The sequence below is a fragment of the Prosopis cineraria genome, unplaced genomic scaffold (assembly GCF_029017545.1).
Source record: "Prosopis cineraria cultivar Desert tree isolate PC_DT_omini unplaced genomic scaffold, ASM2901754v1 PC3, whole genome shotgun sequence".
Classification (NCBI taxonomy): Eukaryota; Viridiplantae; Streptophyta; class Magnoliopsida; order Fabales; family Fabaceae; genus Prosopis; species Prosopis cineraria.
This window is the reverse complement of record NW_026555334.1, coordinates 32,411,174-32,424,973: the sequence shown is the minus strand read 5'-3', so window position 1 is coordinate 32,424,973 and position 13,800 is coordinate 32,411,174. Positions and strand designations below refer to the sequence as shown.

Genomic DNA, 13,800 nt, shown 5'->3' with positions numbered 1-13,800 from the left:
CAATAATATCTCACTGTTTATATTCAATATTTTTATGTATTCAGTAGATTTTAAATAGTAAAAAGATAAATATATTTTTTAACAAAAGGTTAAGTCAGGATGAGATAAAAACATCTCACTGTTACAAATTAGAAAAAGGAAAAGGAAGATAAAAGTAGTTGAGTGTGGTGAAAGGAGTCAGTTGCCCATATATGGGAAATGCTTTCAATTAATGTTTGTTCTTTGAATAGAAATTTGAGAGGGGGGAAAAAACTGTACAAAATTGACAAGGAGTAGGGCCTTGCTTATCTGGACCTCATGAAGCAAAGGGCCGACGACACTAAAAAGAAGGTGGGACCCTCTCACATCCTGGAACATTATCCCACGTGGGTTTCTATCCATGATGACACGTGTTTAACTTTAAGGAATCTTTTGACACCTTTAAGCCTAACTACCAAGGACCCCTTAATTTGACGTGGCTTCATCATTTATTGACCGGCTGTGGTTCCCACTCTCCTACTCGCTAAATGTAGAGTGGACCCCATTATCCCCCGCCATTCCCAATGGCCACGAAACCCCTTTTTCATTTTTTTTTTAATTTACTTTATAAGAAATTAATTGTTTTTTTATAACGGAAAAACGAAGGAAGAAGATTGGGGAAAAAAAAAAAACAAAACAAATGCAAAAGCAAAACTAGACAGAGAAGGAAAGAAAAACGCGTTTTCTGAAAAGAACACAGTTGAAATATTCACACACTTGATTGCTGCACTATTCCTTCGCCCCTTGGCTCTATATCTTTTTCTGTCTTCCTAGCTAGCAAAATTAGGGTTAGGGTTTTCAGGGGGGAAAAAAATCCCCTTTTCTTTGTCTGCAACTCAAAGGGAAGGGTTTAGGGTTTGAATTATCTGGGTCTGGAAGTCCCTTCGAGGGTTCGTGAGATGTTTCCTTATTCACGTAATTCACTGATCAAATGGCGTTTCTTTCACAAGCCCATGTCCCCTTTGCTTCTTCTGGAATTCTACTTTCTCTCATGGGTCCTCCTCGCCTCTTGGAGCGACGCCTTTCCGGCCGATTCGGACAAATCAGTGCTTCTTCATTTCAAGAATTTGGTCTCTGATCCATCGGGGTTGCTTTCGAACTGGAATTCGGCCGGAGATTCCAATCACTGTTCTTGGTTCGGTGTCCTCTGCGACTCGAATTCGCGGGTTGTCGCCCTCAACATTACTGGAAATGGTGGTCGAAGTAATCGAAGCTCTTCTCCATGTACTGATTCTGCTGAATTTCCACTTTATGGATTTGGAATTAGGAGGAGCTGTGACGGCAGTGGAGGAGCATTGTCTGGGAAGATTTCGCCTCTGATTAGTAAGCTTACTGAGCTCAGGATTCTATCACTCCCGTTTAACGGTTTTGAGGGTGAAATTCCTTCTGAAATTTGGGGTATGAGCAAGTTGGAAGTTCTCGACCTAGAGGGCAACTCCATAACTGGGTCACTTCCGTCTCATTTTGGTGGCTTGAGGAGCTTGCGAGTTCTTAACCTCGGGTTTAATAAAATTGTCGGGGAGATACCGAACTCACTTGCACGTCTTGAAAGTTTGGAAATCCTGAATTTAGCTGCGAATGGCTTGAATGGATCTGTTCCTGGGTTCATCGGTAAGCTTAAGGGGGTTTATCTACTGTCTAATCTGCTTAGTGGGCCTATACCGCTTGAGATCGGGGATAACTGTGGGAAGCTTGAACATCTGGATTTGTCAGGTAACTTCTTAGTTCAGCGAATTCCAAGCAGTTTGGGAAATTGTAGTCAATTACGGACACTGTTGTTGTATTCGAATTTATTGGAAGAAGTAATTCCTTCCAAACTTGGTAAACTTAAGCTGCTTGAAGTGTTGGATGTTTCAAGAAATGCTCTCAGTGGTCCTGTACCTCCAGAAATTGGGAATTGTTCGGAGCTGTCTGTCCTCGTGCTATCAAATCTTTTCAATCCACTTCCTGAGGTTAACAATACTGTGCGGCAATCTTCGCAATTGGTCTCTATAAATGATGAATTGAATTATTTTGAAGGTGCCATGCCTGTGGAAATTACATCCCTCCCAAAGCTTAGAATATTGTGGGCACCGAGGGCAACTCTGGAAGGCAGTTTCCCAAGCAGTTGGGGTGCTTGTGATAACTTAGAGATGGTCAATTTGGCTCAGAATTACTTCACTGGGGAGTTTCCTAATCAGCTTAGTGGCTGCAAGAAGCTGCATTTTCTTGATTTAAGCTCAAACAACCTTACTGGAGAGCTTGCTGAAGAGCTTCATGTTCCTTGTATGGCTGTGTTTGATGTCAGTGGGAATATCTTGTCTGGTTCAATTCCTGAATTTTTTAATGGTACTTGTCCTTCAGTTCCTTCCTGGAATGGCAATCTGTTTGAACTTGACAATGTCTCAATTCCATATATGTCCTTTTTTTCGTCAAAGGTTCATGATGGATCCGTTTTGAGTTCAGTGGGAGATGTTGGTCTTTCCGTTTTGCATAACTTTGGGAACAACAACTTTTCTGGCATGCAGTCATTGCCCCTAGCACGTGACAGATTGGGGAAGAAAATGGTTTATGCGTTTCTTGTTGGAGAAAACAAGCTTGCAGGGCCAGTTCCTACCAACATATTTGATAAATGTGATGGATTAGATGCATTGCTATTAAATGTCAGCTATAATAGGCTGTCTGGCCAGATTCCTGCAAACTTTGGCGGGATGTGCAGGTCATTAAAATTTTTGGATGCATCCGGAAATCGGATAACTGGACCAATTCCTGTTGGTTTAGGAGAATTGGTATCTCTTGTTTCTCTGAACCTTAGTTGGAATCAGTTACAAGGTTTGATTCCTGTCAGCGTTGGCCAATTGAAAAATCTGGTGTTTCTTTCCTTGGCCTCTAATAACTTAACTGGCTCCATTCCTACCAACCTGGGGCAGTTGTACTCTTTAGAAGTCTTGGATCTGTCATCTAATTCTTTCACGGGTGAGATTCCAAAGTGTTTTGAGAACTTGAGAAATCTGACTAGTCTTCTTCTCAACAACAACAAACTCTCTGGGCATATTCCTACTGGTCTGGCAAATGTCACTACTCTCTCAACATTTAATGTGTCCTTCAATAACTTCTCTGGATCATTGCCATCAAATAATAACTCTCTGAAATGCAGCAGTGCCGTTGGGAATCCATATTTACGTCCTTGCTACATGCTTTCTCTGACTGCGCCATCAACAGATCAACAAGGACAGGTAGCTGATTCTAGTTCTTATACTGCTGCACCACCAGAAACTACCAGCAAAGGTAGTGGGTCTGGATTCAATTCTATTGAAATAGCATCTATAACATCTGCATCAGCCATCGTTTCTGTTCTTATAGCCTTGATTATTCTTTTCTTTTATACCCGCAAGTGGAACTCCAGGTCCAGGGTTGTTGGTTCCACAAGAAAAGAAGTTATCGTTTTTATTGATATTGGGGTTCCATTGACTTTTGAAACTGTCGTTCGTGCCACTGGTAACTTCAATGCAAGCAATTGTATTGGAAATGGAGGATTTGGAGCAACCTATAAGGCAGAGATAGCACCAGGAAATCTAGTGGCAATAAAACGTCTGTCAGTAGGACGATTCCAAGGTGTGCAACAATTTGATGCAGAGATTAAGACCCTTGGAAGACTTCGCCATCCAAATCTTGTCACTTTGTTTGGGTACCATGCCAGTGAGACTGAGATGTTTCTAATATACAATTATTTGCCGGGTGGGAACCTGGAAAAATTTATTCAGGAGAGGTCGACAAGGGCTGTGGACTGGAGAATTCTTCACAAGATTGCATTGGACATTGCCCGAGCGCTAGCCTACCTCCATGATCAGTGTGTGCCCCGTGTTCTCCATCGTGACGTGAAGCCCAGCAACATATTGTTGGATGAGGATTTCAATGCATATTTGTCTGACTTTGGATTGGCGAGACTTCTGGGAACTTCTGAGACCCATGCTACCACGGGGGTGGCAGGAACGTTTGGTTATGTTGCACCGGAGTATGCCATGACTTGTCGGGTTTCTGATAAGGCTGACGTGTATAGTTATGGTGTTGTACTTCTGGAGTTGCTCTCGGACAAGAAGGCATTAGATCCTTCATTTTCATCCTATGGGAATGGCTTTAACATAGTGGCATGGGCGTGCCTGCTACTTCGGCAAGGGAGTGCCAAGGAGTTCTTCACTGCTGGGTTATGGGATGTAGGACCCTCAGATGATTTGATAGAGGTGCTGCATTTGGCCATCATGTGTACCGTTGATTCCCTCTCGACGAGACCGTCCATGAAACAGGTTGTGCGTAGGCTAAAGCAACTTCAACCGCCATCATGCTAGCGAGTTTGACAGTGATTCTTAGAGGTATTCCCACTTGTAATATGATTTGTGATTTTAGGCTTGGGTCCTTTTTTGTGGGCTATTTCTTCCTAGGTTGAGTTGCAATCTGTAAATTCACTTAATTGTAATATAGCGATGCCCTCAGTTTTCGATGCTTGTTTCTAGAGTAGGGGGCTTTTGGCCTTCGGAGATGAATCTGCAGAAGAATGCAGATATGTGATTTCCACGCCATACACGTGTATTCCTGTTTCATTTATTTAATAAGATCATAGAATAGAATCAGTCTCTCCATATATTTTATTTCCGACTAAATCACGTTGGAAGAATATGATTAGAAGTAACCAAACTATTCAAAGACTTACCCATGGCCGTACGAGAACCAGAATAGAAACGCTTAATTATGTTCATCCCCATCATTGCCATTACCCTCGGATGGTTTTTTTGACGCATTTAATGTTACAATGAACCCATCATCTCTGACTGAATCACTTTCATCTTAATTTTTTGTTTTAAAAATCAAATCTGTCTTTTTTCCTTGATAAGAAATCAATTCTTTCTACTTAATTCTCCAATCAAAGTCCTTTTTTAATCTTTTTCTTTCTCCTTTCTAAAAAATTAGAGTAAATCATGACCCCTCGTGGCCTCATCTCGACAAAGTTTCCGTGAGATACAATGAGAAATTTCACATGCAGATCCTGAGCGCTTTAAATGCGTGACTTTTTTTTTTTTTTTTTAGTTTTACAACAATGAACAATCCATGAATTGTGTGTGTGTGTGTGTGTTTTTTTGGTTAACTAGCAAGGATTTTGTGGTTATTTTGTAGTACAATTTATGATTTTCTTTAGCACTAATTTGGTGATTTTGTTAAGTGTCGGTATCTTTTTTTTAAAAAAAATCCATATCCATTTTTTACTCCTCAAAGGACATTCTCCGTCCTATGACAGTCAAAAAATCATTGACTATTTTTCACCAAGACAATATTCCATCCCCCCTCCCACAGTCAACTAACTTATGCATTCAGGCTTGAGTGAGTTTTAAGTTTATTCTTGCTCAAAAATTCAAAAATTAAATTAACAGGCTTAAATTTTTAGTAGTTTTAAAATAAAAAGATATTTCTTGGTACAAAATGATTTTCCCTACTCATGGAAGGGCATCACAATGCATCCGTGAACAATTTTGTTCATCAAGTTAACTAAATAATCAAACATTCAAATCCTGCTATGTTTTCAGATTGAAACCATATTGCAGAATGCGACATTATTGATCTTACCCTTCACAGTAGATTTAAGTGTGCCAAATTTGCAGTTACATATCAAATGTAGAAGCTCTCGAACAACGAAACTAACATGAAAGAGACAAGCAAAGTGAAGGAATGGAATGCCACTTAGGAAATGATAACATTGACATTGTTCCCTCATACTAAAAGTTAGCTTTTGCAACAATAACAGAGAACATCAAGAAAGAGATCAGATCCTCCATAATATCTTAGACTTAGAATATTAATGCTCGCACGGGACTTCCATGACCAAATCAAGAGCCAAATTTTAAAGAGAAACCAAAGAGAGTATTGTGTCACTATTGACTACTCATCATTGGTTCCTTTGTCCCTTGTCTCATTTTAAGGAGTTATAAAAAGCTTGGACTTACAACGATATGCTTTAATGGGTGATCCACATCACCGCCGCCTGCGTGCTTGACGAACTCAGCCGGGGTGAGGAAACTGCCATGACAAACACAGAGTATCCTCACTTCCTCTCCTTTCCGGTACCGGTAAAGAAAACCTTGAACTCTCTTTCCATTGGGACCCTTACCTTTGGTAGACACACAAGGCATTTCTTCCAACATATTCTTCATCATATCTTTGGTCCTGCTTTTCGGTGATACAATTTTGTTATCCTCAATCCTAGTTGCAACAGCACCAGTCTTGCCTGATTTTCCGGCAATCAGTGTTCCTGAGGCGATTGTTGATTTCTGTTCTCCATCTACAGAGTAGTTAGTACAGTTAGAGATTCTAGCATCAGGGGATTTTGTTCCTGGAAGCAGGGAAAAAAGGGCTAGGATGAAAGTGTAGTTACATGCTAGTTTGAACTTGTATTTTATTTATCTCCTTGCTTGAATCAAATAGATAAACAAACAAACAAATAAGTTTGGGACAATCTCAGGAAGAACATGCATCAGAACATAGATCGATCAAACTATGGACTGATAAGGCATGAAGCCGAGTGATGACAATTTGAACTCCTTTATGTTATGATAACAGCAGGACAGAATTGAAAAGAGACGAGACAGAAATATAGTTGAACAATAATCCCAACCGTCAAGGCTTTAGACTAGTAGAACTAAATGATGCATCAAAATAGCTACAAATGTCAATGCATACGAATGTCAATACATGTGTTCTCAGGATGCCCTTGTACTAGTTGTTTGATCCAAGCAAACCAGATTCACAACAATTATGTAACTGTTCAATGAACATGCCTACTAAATCCATTATCGAAATAGTTAGGACAATAAACATGAGGTTTAATTTATAGTAATGATTGGAGACGAGGTAGCTTCTGAAGGCAAGAGATTTCAGATAGTAAAAACAGTCACCAACTGGGAGGAAGACAAGAGAAACAGATTTGGCAAAGACAGCTTCAGTAATAACATGCCCAGATTGTGATGTTTGTACGTAAAGATATATTTCAAACGACCTTTTGCTGCCTATTTATTCCCAATTTAGGGATGAAGTCGAAAAGGGGCTAGGATAATTTTTAACTAGATTTTTTGCATGCGAAAATCAAGACCCATTTCTCGAACTGAAAATTCAAAACAACACATGAAGCTCCTTTGCATGTTAACTAAGCCAGATTTTTTTCATGAGAATCGCAAGTGTTTTCCTTCTTATAGTTGATTTTTGTTCATGGCTAAAAAATAATGCAGCTTCCTATAAACTTCTATAACGATATTGATTTCCTTCTTAAGAAACAATCAAACCCATAAACAAACCACGCAAAACTTTCTATGTGAAGAGCTATGCCTCATGATCATCTTTGTTATCTCAAGAATCAAGATGCTCCATGCCCGAATCATAGGCTACAACTTTCAATAAATACGTGTATGATATTGATATTGATGCTAAGCAAAGGCAGAGGTTTACAAACAAGCACATTACTCACATGCTATATATATATATATTTTTTTTTTTTGCGGGTACCTTTAACCTTCCTTTAATTAAAGCCACATACCATTGAGGAATCAACTCATTTTCCAAAACTTGTTAGTTTTGATTAAACACCCTTTTGGTTATTTCAAGTGAATTACTTTCTTTCTTCAATTGTTTTTATGCCCAGAAGAAAGTTTCAAAAGATTTGAAGTACCCTTCATGATCCTTGAATAAACATTTTCCATAATCTTCCTGCCAAATTATTTCAGATTCATAATTCATATAATAATCCAGCCTTTTGGACACCTTCCTTTAAATAAGGATTAATTTCACATTGAGAATAACATTTAAAAAAGAACGTTAAAAAGCTTGCATTAATTTAGTGCACATTGTTGTTCTGATCAGTGATCAGGTGGCTAGTACATTCACCAAAATGTAGCCCAAACTTGTCTTATCCCTCACCCTCTTTCCAAATTATAGAATTAAAAAAATTCCAAATCAAAGGACGAGACATGGGAAACAGACATTCAGATAAGGCTATAAACAGTAATCTCAAACAATCAGCTCCAAATTGAAAACATCGATTAGAGAAGCAATCTGACACACTCATGGAACTAAAAAAAGGAAAAACAACAACAAAAGCAGGGCAGTTCCAGAGTTGCTTAAGGTCAGAACAGAGAAGAAACGAAGTAAGAAAACTAGCGACTTTTGGGACTGAAATTGTGTAAGATGCTAAAAAAAAATAGATACACAAGAGAGGAAACAAAGGACGATGAATCAAGCAAGCAAATGCAGATGACTTCAATCACCAAAAAGGGATTAAAAAAAATCGTAACTAAATTGCCGATTGAATCGCAATTACCTGAAGCCGGGTGACTCTCCGACTCTGAGATCCCATCTGAGCCATTGGAGGCCTTGGAGAACGATGGAGGACCAGGTGGTGGTAAACCACCGCCCAACAGCGGCGCTCTCGAGCCGGCGAAATCAGTCAACGTCTGAGTAGCATCCCGCTCAACGACGACGTCGTCTTCTCGATTTCGCTCCCGAACGACCCTCAAATTCCTCTGCTTCTCCGACCGTTTCCTCCTTGCCTCCAGTCTCCTGAGTGTCTGCAGCTCCTTCCTCCTCCTCCACTCTTCCTCCGTCGCCGTCGGCAGCGAGCACGTCCTCACCAGCGAACTAGCACCGCATCCCATTGGCATCCCGATCGCTGTCTCTTCGTCTTTCAGAATTGGATTGTGATTCATGAATTCCGGTATCGACGAAGTGCGTTTTATCTTCTTGGCTCTTGGGTCCACCCCAAAACGACCGTTCATCGAGAGACCAAGGGTCAGCTCCAGCTCCCCCTCATCCTCTTCGCTTGTCTCCTCCAGCTTCACCTTCACCGGCAAGTGATTCACAGACATGAATCTATGTAGCTGCAACAGATCTCGCCGGAAATTACTGCTCATTGGGGTTGGAATGTGCCTCTTTCCTCCATCCCCGACGTCCGCCATTGACGCAACAAGCTCAGTCAATTAAAACAAACCCAGATAGCTGAACATCATGGAAAGGTCAAATTACAGCGGGATTTTGGCGTAAGCGGTACAAATAACTGCAGCCCATTATGACCCTCCAGAAGAAAAAGAGCTTGCAAGTTGAGGGATGGATGCTTTTGAGAGGAAAGAGAAAAAATAAATTACAATTCAAACGTTGTTTTGATTCGAGCTGAGAACAAAGATTCTACAGTTTCTTGCGGCTTCCCGGTGAAATCCTTACTCCCTGACGAGACGGACGGGTTTGATAACACGAGATCGCCAAGGTATCAAGTAGGAAGAATCGGGGCAGGGGAAAAGAAGGCGGTTGAAAAGCCGTAAAGATAATAAAACCCAAAAATCGGTGGTTAAAATGACGAAATTGCCCCTGGTGACGTGAGGAGGCCGGAGAATGGGACACGTGGGGACGAAAAAGAGCGGGGAGGGGCTGACGTGGCGAGAAGGCCAGATCCTGAGGTAACGCCAACGAGTCGTCTGTATGTGTTTGTGCTTTAGGGGAGGGGTAGTTTTGTTGGGATGAGGTTCCTAAGTCCACTTGTCGAAAGAGGATTATGCTAACTGACTCAATCGCCACGTGGGTGAGTTACCACACGAAACGTTTGCAACAACACATCATTCCTACTCCGAGCCCAGGGTCTTACTGTTTCCATCTTTTTCAATGTTATTATTAAATATTAAATATCCATATCCCCACTCCTCTTTTTTCAAATGAAAAATATCAAACATCTCAAATAGAAATTACCAGCGAAGCTGAAACTATCTTGGCATCTTCTCATTATTCACTGGTTTCTTATAAAATAAAAAAAAGTGATGATTGATTAAAAGTTTGGAAAACACCACATCTATCTAAATAAGGTTCACAATGCGATGCAAAGCAATTTCTAAAATCTCTGGTTGGCTAATAAAAGGGGCAACTGCGCTATATTTTTTATTATATATATATATATTTTTTAACTTTTTCTCATTACAAAAAATTTGGATAAGTTGAATTTTGGGCGCCCGTCATGGCAAAGGCGTGCTTTCAAACTCAAAATGTATTGATAAATCACTTATAAATTAGATTCTCAATCAATAAAAATTAATTTAATTAATAAGAATTTAATCCATAACTTATAAAATTATTGGTTTAAATCATACTATTGATGTGAAAAACTTGTTAGTGAATAATTTATAAATATATCTTTGTAAATACAATTTCAACTTAAAAGAATGCTTTGACCTTAGTGAACTTTGAACTTAACTCACCTAAATTTTTATTGATAAAAAAATAAAATAAGATCCTCATATTAACAATTGCTCCCTCCGTTTAAAAATGTAAAGTATTTTTGAGAAATTGTATGTTAAAAAATGTAAGATATTTTTAGTCTTTCGAGATATAATCATTATCTTTTTTTTAAGTGTCCCTATTAATAATAACTTTATATTTATTATAGGGTATTTAATAGGAGTAAATATAAAAAAAAGAATTGGTTAGAAGTAGGTAACTATTTATTGAAAGGTGAGATTCGGTTAAAAATATTTTATATTTTTAAACGAAAAGAGTAGCATTTATACTCAAAAATTTGTCCATTACAAGCCAAATATCAACCTAATGCTGACCAACCAGTCCAATACTTCTTTAACCCTATTTATAAATTATTGTTCATATATTTTACCAAAATTAAAAAAATTTTAAAATTTATTAATTTTTTCTTAAAATTTAAAAAGTTATCAACTTTACCCTAATTATATATATATATATATATATATTATTTAATAATATATTTTCTCTCTTCACGTTCAATAGAGGATAAAATAAAAAAAATTGTGTTAAAAATTAAATAAGGTAACTTATATATCATTTACTTCATGCAATTAAGGAACAATATTTTAAAAGAGCCAACTATGCAAATATATATTTAAGATTAAGGTAAATTTTTATTTCTAAGTTTTTTCTTAAAGAGTAATTTTACCCATGTATTATTAACAAGTGAACTGAACTATTCTTACAAGAAACGCTAGGCACCTAATAGAAGGGATTTTTTTGCTCCTTAAAAAAATAATTTATGAGTAAAATTACCTCACTCATCAGTACAAAAATAAAATTACTCTTTAAGAAAAAATTTAAAAGTCAAATTGCACCTTAATCCATGTATTTATTTCATGGTTAACATGTTACTCCCTCTAGTCACAGCATATGACATTTTTTAAAAGTCTTATTTAATTCAAAATGCAGTGGTAGATTTTATATATTTGTATTTTTGTATATATGTGTATTTTTAATTATACTATTACTTTATTATATTCAACTCAAATAATTAATGAATATTTTTTGAACAAATCAAATATTAAATTTATTTTACTCAATGATACAATTAGAAATATGTAAAAATTTCTAGAAAATCAAGATTTTAATCAGCTTTTTTTAAAAAATATAAATTAATTAACAATACTTTATATTGTGGTGTTGAGGCATAATAATAATTAATATTAATAAAAACCGTAAAAAGTTGTTCCCTAGTTAACAGAAAAAATATTTTACTTTGTATAAAATAAATTAGGATCTTATTGTTATATGACCTTTCGTCAATGAATTGACAATCATATATTTTTTACGAATGAGTTAATAATTTTTCAATCACAACGGATATATTTATTATGTTGTTAAAAAATTTAAAAAAATTATTATATATAATAAATTGAGGTTAAATGTAATTTTATTTGAAACACGTTAGGAGAATTTCTTACATGTTAGACTTTTATTTGTAAAATCAATCTCAAATACAGGGTAAAAGAGAGCACTTGAAAATTTGAATACAGTTTTATATCTTATTAGATTAGATGAAATTTATTTAGAGGCATATTTTTACAGGGAATACAATTACTAAAACATGTGAGGTGGAACAACTTGATAGTCCGACGTCTCAATCTCAAGTTAAAATAGAAGTGTATGCAGCTTACGGCTTAAACCGTAATTTGATCTTCAGAAGGTAAAGATTGGTTAATCCGAATCTAATCTAAAATATGATCCTAATTCTTTGCAAGTCATCATCATTATTTATCTTAAAAAGACATGAATATGTTGAATTGGAAGTTGAAAGTTGAACCACTTGTCGAGGGACAACATGATATCAGATATCAAGTTGCCCAACTTGGTCCTTTTACTTCACTGACAGCCTTGCATTACGTGTGATTCCAGTTTCCACGATCTGTTTCTATCTTCTACGCACCATCTATATATATATATATATATATATATATATATATATATATTCCCGGAAAACAGTAAGTCAAGAATGAGTTTTTTCTTTTTTTAATTATATGCACTTTTTTTATTTTTTAAATGTAGTGATTTCTTGGCAATATTTTAAAAATCAGACCGGACAACGAACTAAAAAGATAAGTGAATCACGGGTCTTATGGTTCAATTAATTAGATTGATGGTTGAATAGGTGATATAATAATTAAATAAAGAATAATATGTATATACATATATATTAAAAAATGGTTCAACTATTTCAGATTTCAGATTTTTGTTCTGGGTCTTCAAGAACTACTCGAGTCAAAACGGGCCAATTTGGATTAACTGCTAGAATGGGCCAAATAGTTGAATCAGACTGTTTTCTTTTTCGGGTGACGGTTTGACCGATTCAAATCTTAAAATAGTGTTTTTAGGGCTGTCTAGCCCAAGCCATTTACTCATTTAGCCTAAAAGTAGTCAAGACCCGACTGATGTTTTAAAATAAAAAATGATAATTCAAGCTTAAAAGAATGGAGCACCTCTTTTAAGTTTTTTTATTATTTTTTTAATTTCAACCTATTGAAGAATAAGTGTTCAACTAAAAGAAATGAAAACATTATACCTATTTCTCCTTTTATCATTCATTCATAATAATTTAGCTGATGATGTTAGCAACCTCTACATGTTACATATTTATTGTGGTGTAGATTACCTTAAATTTATTTGTCCAAAATTAATCTTGTATGTAATAATATTTTTAGGATTATAAATATTTTTTATGTTTTTAAATTAAAAAAATAGGGTCTAGACATGTAGGGCCGGCTTTTCAATTTAAGGACTAGTGTTGAACCTCATAAAATAAAATCTTAAAATATAATCAATTTTATCAAAGCTAGCGTGCGTCCAAATTTGTGAATTCCTGAATAATCTCTCAACCCATAAAATGCGATTATTATGTTTTCTTTTATGTTAATAGTTTGAAACTACGAATTGCATAACCTTAGGCACAGCAGAGAATTCATTTTCATTGACACGATGAGTAGGAAAGTAGGAAGAATGAGAAGGGAACAAAATTCAGACTTGTTGGCCACAGCTTATTAACGTCACTCTTTCTTTTTATAATAATGTCACCTCTGTTCATTTTCACTCCTTTTCCTTTGAGAGGGATTATTTTTCTCTAATTATCCTTATTTTCCAAGAGACATATTCCACGTCGGCAACAATTCCAATATTTGTAAAATTTCACGTAAGTGTGATGATTGTTTTAAAAATTAGTGAATAGTACACTGCAACAGAATGTTTTGCGAAATTTCATCAACTTATTAATTGGGAAAATCGTGTTATGAATATGATAGTATATTATTTGTTTAATAAATTATGTGATGTCTGAAACCAAGACTTCAATCAATCTCGATCAAGCGGGCACTTCATTGATCCCTTGGGGAAAATTAGAGCTATTATTTGAAAAAAATATATATTAAAATAGATTTTAACTCCCACTTCATGTTTGTTTGTTTTTACTTTGGTCCCTATTCATTGACGTTCCTTGATTCA

General features: G+C 36.3%; 2 protein-coding genes across 3 annotated transcripts; one reads left to right on the top strand and one right to left on the bottom strand.

The window, feature by feature from the left end:
• Window positions 1-473: 473 nt before the first annotated feature.
• Window positions 474-4,636, top strand: LOC129304931 (LRR receptor-like serine/threonine-protein kinase RPK2). The gene has a single exon (XM_054944782.1). The coding sequence runs from the start codon at window positions 918-920 to the stop codon at window positions 4,341-4,343; it is 3,426 nt and encodes a 1,141-aa protein (XP_054800757.1). The 5' UTR covers window positions 474-917; the 3' UTR covers window positions 4,344-4,636.
• Window positions 4,637-5,708: 1,072 nt separating this feature from the next.
• On the bottom strand, window positions 5,709-9,329 carry LOC129304932 (ninja-family protein AFP3). Of its 2 annotated transcripts, none has more exons than XM_054944783.1 (2): window positions 8,354-9,329; window positions 5,709-6,376 (listed from the first exon to the last, which is right to left on the bottom strand). In XM_054944783.1, the coding sequence occupies exons 1-2, from the start codon at window positions 8,985-8,987 to the stop codon at window positions 5,970-5,972; spliced, it is 1,041 nt and encodes a 346-aa protein (XP_054800758.1). In that variant the 5' UTR covers window positions 8,988-9,329; the 3' UTR covers window positions 5,709-5,969. The 2 variants fall into 2 exon arrangements, with proteins under 2 accessions (XP_054800758.1, XP_054800759.1); XM_054944784.1 differs by having other exon boundaries at window positions 5,709-6,325; window positions 8,354-9,327.
• Between the last annotated feature and the right edge of the window lie 4,471 nt (window positions 9,330-13,800).

What these genes read in the sequence shown, in the direction of transcription:
- LOC129304932 (XM_054944783.1), bottom strand. Translation starts at nt 8,987, where the DNA reads ATGGCGGACGTCGGGGATGGAGGAAAGAGGCACATTCCAACCCCAATG. An exon ending in GGAGAGTCACCCGGCTTCAG is followed by an intron (nt 6,377 to 8,353) that starts GTAATTGCGATT and finishes CCCTGCTTCCAG; the next exon opens with GAACAAAATCCCCTGATGCT.
- LOC129304931 (XM_054944782.1), top strand. Translation starts at nt 918, where the DNA reads ATGTTTCCTTATTCACGTAATTCACTGATCAAATGGCGTTTCTTTCAC.